Source organism: Meleagris gallopavo, chromosome 5, assembly GCF_000146605.3.
Source record: "Meleagris gallopavo isolate NT-WF06-2002-E0010 breed Aviagen turkey brand Nicholas breeding stock chromosome 5, Turkey_5.1, whole genome shotgun sequence".
Lineage (NCBI taxonomy): Eukaryota > Metazoa > Chordata > Aves > Galliformes > Phasianidae > Meleagris > Meleagris gallopavo.
The window spans coordinates 4,930,976-4,935,528 of record NC_015015.2 but is presented as its reverse complement, the minus strand read 5'-3'; the positions used below and the strand labels follow the sequence as shown (position 1 = coordinate 4,935,528).

The 4,553-nt window shown below is 60.2% G+C and overlaps 3 protein-coding genes across 3 annotated transcripts in view; 2 read left to right on the top strand and 1 right to left on the bottom strand.

Annotated features, from left to right (window-relative positions):
• Positions 1-4,553, top strand: part of FNBP4 (formin binding protein 4) — a gene marked incomplete at its 5' end in the record, with an annotated part of 17,972 nt that overhangs the window by 4,630 nt on the left and 8,789 nt on the right. Inside the window, 7 exons of the mRNA XM_031553357.1 lie at positions 8-118; positions 1,176-1,253; positions 1,332-1,516; positions 2,076-2,148; positions 2,673-2,844; positions 3,308-3,342; positions 4,235-4,549. Coding sequence (XP_031409217.1) covers positions 8-118; positions 1,176-1,253; positions 1,332-1,516; positions 2,076-2,148; positions 2,673-2,844; positions 3,308-3,342; positions 4,235-4,549 — 969 coding nt within the window. The remainder of the gene's footprint in view (positions 1-7; positions 119-1,175; positions 1,254-1,331; positions 1,517-2,075; positions 2,149-2,672; positions 2,845-3,307; positions 3,343-4,234; positions 4,550-4,553) is intronic.
• Positions 141-1,742, top strand: NUDT8 (nudix hydrolase 8). The gene is made up of 2 exons (XM_010710814.3): positions 141-1,253; positions 1,332-1,742. The coding sequence occupies exons 1-2, from the start codon at positions 1,182-1,184 to the stop codon at positions 1,575-1,577; spliced, it is 318 nt and encodes a 105-aa protein (XP_010709116.1). The 5' UTR covers positions 141-1,181; the 3' UTR covers positions 1,578-1,742.
• On the bottom strand, positions 1,744-4,513 carry NDUFV1 (NADH:ubiquinone oxidoreductase core subunit V1). Its single transcript, XM_010710815.3, has 10 exons — positions 4,368-4,513; positions 4,214-4,296; positions 3,957-4,127; positions 3,169-3,352; positions 2,905-3,094; positions 2,614-2,826; positions 2,374-2,540; positions 2,219-2,300; positions 2,001-2,146; positions 1,744-1,926 (listed from the first exon to the last, which is right to left on the bottom strand). Exons 1-10 carry the CDS (start codon positions 4,425-4,427, stop codon positions 1,843-1,845), a joined length of 1,380 nt encoding a protein of 459 aa, XP_010709117.1. The 5' UTR covers positions 4,428-4,513; the 3' UTR covers positions 1,744-1,842.

Below are 4,553 nucleotides of genomic sequence, written 5' to 3'. Positions count from 1 at the left end.
ACGGGAGGCGGCGGACGGCGGAGCGGAGGGCACCGCGCTGCGAGAGGCGCGGGAAGAGCTGGGGCTGAACCTGCGGGAGGAGAGCGTCTGGGGGCGGCTGCGAGGGCTGCCCGAGAGGGTACGGAGCGGGAACACAAAGGGGGATAGAACGACGGCAATGGGACATGGGGACAGAATGGGGATCAAGGGGCACGGGGACAGAGGGAATAGCGCAGAGACACGGGGACGGAACGGGGACATGGGACAAAACAGGGACGTGGAGACAGCACAGGGACATTGGGGGCGTGGACAGAACGAAGGGTGGGGACAGTGCATAGGGGCAGAATGGGGACAGAGTCAGTGCGGTGACACTGAGGACAGAATGGGGATGTGGGGATAAATTGGGGACATGGGAACTGCAATGGAGCATGGGACGTTGGGTACAGAATGGTGGCATAATATACAGAAGGGCATTGTGGACTGAATAGAGATGTGGGGACAGAATGGTGATGAGGACAACGCTGGGATGTGGGGAATATTCGGAAAAACACAGAGATGGCAAAGGAACATGGGGACAGAACAGGCACGTGGGATGTGTCTGTGCTAGAGAGCGTTTTGATGTTGAGCTCGGGGCTGGCAGTAATAAGTTGGGAACAGCGACAGTCCCCGTGTCTATCACTGTCAACAGGGTGATATCGGGAACAGCACAGGGACACAGGTGGTGTGGTGGGGTTACAAGCACTTATGGGGACGTGACAGAGACATGGGGATCGGGGGACACAGGGCTGGGAGATGGGTGGGGTAATTGGGAAGAAAGTGTAAAAGTGCACTGGGGACACCTCTGGCTGGGAAATGGAACAGAAGTGACTGGGGCCGAGGTGACAGGGACACTGGGGACACAGTGGAGACGTGGTGAGATTGGTAAAGTTGGTGAGGATACAGGGATGGAGTGTCTGGGGACAGGGACACTGGGGGTCAGGGAGGTGAGACAGTAGGGACTGGGAACAGGGTGACAGGATGGGGTCAGCGGGGCAGTGGAGACACATGGATGAGCATAGGGTGGCTGGGGATAGGGCAGCAGGGACATGGTGGGCAGAGGCTGAGGGCTTGGAATAAGACGTGGGGATCGGGAAGTGAGGTGGCTGCAGCACAGTGGCGTTTGTCACCCTGTCTTTCTGCCACATGCTCCCTGCCAGCACGGGATGCTTGTGGTCCCTGTGGTGGCCAACCTGGGACCCCTGGAGGACCTGACACTGTCCCCAAACCCTGACGAGGTGGGTGACCCCCTACCCTTTGTCCCCTTCCCCGCTGCCACCCACGTGCGTCCCCCAACCCTCTTCCTGCCTCTGCAGGTGGCAGAGGTCTTCACACTGCCTCTAGAGCACCTCCTGCAGGAAGAAAACCAGGGCTACACCCATTTCCGCACTGCCGGTCGCTATGGCTACACTCTGCCTGTCTTCCTCAACGGCCCCCACCGCATCTGGGGGCTGACAGCCATCATCACTGAGCTGACGCTGGAGCTGCTGGCGCCCGACTTGTATTGCAGAAAGACCCACGTGCCTGGCCGTGGCATCACTGCTCCCCAAAAAAAGGCTTGAGTTGCATATTTGAAGGAGCCAAGGCTCTGAGGGTGAGGGGTTTTGGGCCGGAAGGTTTTGAAGTGGAGGGTGGCATGGTTTCACCACTGTCCCCTTCTCTGTGCCACTGCACCCATGGTTGATGTTTCACGCTGTGATTTTAGTAAAAAGCCATGTTTCAAGCCACTTCAGTTACAGCAGTGTTTATTAAGGAGCCCCAAGAGTGGGCGAGAACCCACTGGGAGCAGCGAAGCGTGGTGCCACTGCTGCCACCACCCCGACCTCCTCATGCTGAGGCCGCTTGTGCTTTGGCCTCTCCAAAGCGCCGCATCCTGTCCTCCAGCTCCGGCCGAAAGTGGCGGATGAGGCCCTGGGTTGAGCAAACAAAGTGGAGTCAGTGACGCTGAGAGCTAAGCCCCTGCCATCCCAAAGCCCTGCACTCACCTGCACGGGCCATGCGGCACCATCACCCAGTGCACAGATAGTGTGGCCCTCAATCTGCTTGCTGATCTCCCACAGTGCATCGATCTCAGCTGTCTGTGCGTCTCCCCGCACGAAGCGTGCCATCACCTTGTTCATCCAGTCAACACCTGTAGGGACAGGGACACGGTGACAGGCCCTGTGACTCAGTAATAGACCCTGTAGCACAGCCCCACGCTTACCTTCCCGGCATGGGGTGCACTGCCCACAGCTTTCATGCTTGTAGAACTCGATGAGACGAGCGATCGCTTTGACAATATCAGTCTGAGGAGGAAAGGGACAATCAGGGGACGCTCATTCATGGGAGGGGGCAGCCTGGGGAGGGCTCACCCTGTACCGATTTATCCATGACAATGACGGCAGCCGTGCCAAGCCCACTCTGCGCCTGCACCAGGGAATCAAAGTCCATCAGCACAGTCTCACACACTGACTTTGGGAGCAGCGGGGTGGAGGAACCACCCGGGATGACAGCCAGCAGGTTGTCCCAGCCACCACGGACACCCCCTGCCAAAAAAGAGGGGACACACTGAGCCAGGCCCGGCAGGACCATCCCGTTGGGTTTGAGCATGGTGCTTACCAGCATGCTTCTCAATGAGTTCCTTCAATGGCACTGACATCTCCTCCTCCACTGTGCAGGGGTGGTTGACGTGGCCAGAGATGTTGAAAAGCTTTGTCCCGGAGTTGCGCTCGCGCCCAAAGCCAGCAAACCAGGCACCACCACGCCGGCAGATGGTGGGGGCCACAGCCACCGTCTCCACATTGGCCACCGTGGTGGGACAGCCAAAGACTCCTGTAGGGAATCAGAGCTGTGAGTGGTGCTGGAGGGAATTAGGGGAGTGGAGATGAGCAGAAGGGCTCCAGGACGTACCCACGTCAGCTGGAAAGGGCGGCTTGAGGCGCGGCTTCCCCTGCTTGCCCTCAATGGACTCGATGAGTGCTGTCTCCTCACCACAGATGTACGCCCCGGCACCCCTCACCACGAAGACATCAAAGGCATAGTCAGAACCACAGGCATTCTTCCCCAGAAGCCCAGCCTCATATGCTTCCCTGATGGCAACCTGCACAGGAGACAACAGGCAGATAGCAGGAGGGGATGTCCCCATGTGTGTTCCACTGCGTCCGTGGCACCCACCTGCAGGTTGGAGGCCTCATTGTAGAACTCGCCGCGGATGTAGATGTAGGCAGCACGGGCACCCATGGCACGGCCAGCCACCAGGCAGCCCTCCACCAGCTTGTGTGGGTCGTGCCGCATGATCTCACGGTCCTTGCAGGTGCCTGGTTCCCCCTCATCTGCGTTCACTACCAGGTACTTGGGTCTGACCGAATGCAGTGTCAGTATCAGCATCCTGTCTCATCTCCCAGCTCCATATCTCCATGTTCCTGGTGTTCCCTCTGTTCCATCTCCCCACTGCCCCATCTCTGTCCCCACTATGTTCCTGGTGTCCCTAAGTAATCCCATCCCCTCTCAGCCCCCTCCCAACTTCCCTCTCTTCTCAGCACTCTGATTACTTTGCCACTCCTTTGCCTGTACCCCCACCCTATCTATGCCTGTACACCCTGCACCCCAATGTCACTTTGTTCCCAATCACCCCAGCCCCATCTCCTAGTCATATGATGTCCCCTGTAATCCCTGCTCTTGTGTCCCCAGAGCCCCCTGTCGCCACTGTCTGCTGTTCTATCTCCCAACTCTGCGTCCCCACTGTCCCTTTCTTCCCTAGACACACCTTTCCTATCTCCCAAGCTGTGTCCCCTGCTCCCCACATCCCTGTTCCCAAGCAGTCCTGTCAGCCCTCAGCCCCTTCCCTCCCTGACCCTCCAGCGTCCCTGTCACTGCATCTCCAATCACCCCAGCCCCTCAGCCCCATCCTCTCTGCATTCTCCACATCCTTGCCCTGCCCACCCCTTCTCCTCAGCGCCTACCTGCCATCAGGCGGCTTGTTCATGAAGCTCCACTTGAGGCCGGTGGGGAAGCCGGCCCCCCCGCGGCCCCTCAGCCCCGAGGCTTTGATCTCACCCAGGATCCAGTCGACGCCCTTCAGCAGGATCTCCTTCGTCTTGTACCAGTCACCCCGCCGCAGCGCTCCCTGCAGCCTGCGGGCACGGCACGGCGGCTGTGAGCACCCACACCCCCCCGCAACCCCTTTTCCTCTCCCACGCTCCTGGTTCCCGCTGCCCACCTCCACTCGTGCCGCCCATAGAGGTTGGTGAAGATGCGGTCCTCATCCTTCAAAGAGCCGAACTGCGTCTTTTTCGGCGCTGTCTGCGGGGAAGGGAGGAGCTCAGCCCGACCCCGGGCTCGGAACCGGGCTGAGCGGTCGGTTCAGCACTCACCGAGAAGCCGGCGGCGGCGGCGGGGAGGCGGCGCAGGGCCCTCAGCTGCCAGGCGGCCATGGCGCTCCGCCGCCACCTTCAGGCGCCCCCCGCTGCGTCGCTCGGATGTGGCGTCATCAGAGAGCGCCGCGGCGCGCTGTGATGACGTCACCGAAGCCGGCCGGGGATCAGGGGGCGGGAAGGCGG

What these genes read in the sequence shown, in the direction of transcription:
- NUDT8 (XM_010710814.3), top strand. Translation starts at nt 1,182, where the DNA reads ATGCTTGTGGTCCCTGTGGTGGCCAACCTGGGACCCCTGGAGGACCTG. An exon ending in TGTCCCCAAACCCTGACGAG is followed by an intron (nt 1,254 to 1,331) that starts GTGGGTGACCCC and finishes CTGCCTCTGCAG; the next exon opens with GTGGCAGAGGTCTTCACACT.
- NDUFV1 (XM_010710815.3), bottom strand. Translation starts at nt 4,427, where the DNA reads ATGGCCGCCTGGCAGCTGAGGGCCCTGCGCCGCCTCCCCGCCGCCGCC. An exon ending in AACAAGCCGCCTGATGGCAG is followed by an intron (nt 3,353 to 3,956) that starts GTAGGCGCTGAG and finishes GCATTCGGTCAG; the next exon opens with ACCCAAGTACCTGGTAGTGA. An exon ending in GCCCTTTCCAGCTGACGTGG is followed by an intron (nt 2,827 to 2,904) that starts GTACGTCCTGGA and finishes GATTCCCTACAG; the next exon opens with GAGTCTTTGGCTGTCCCACC.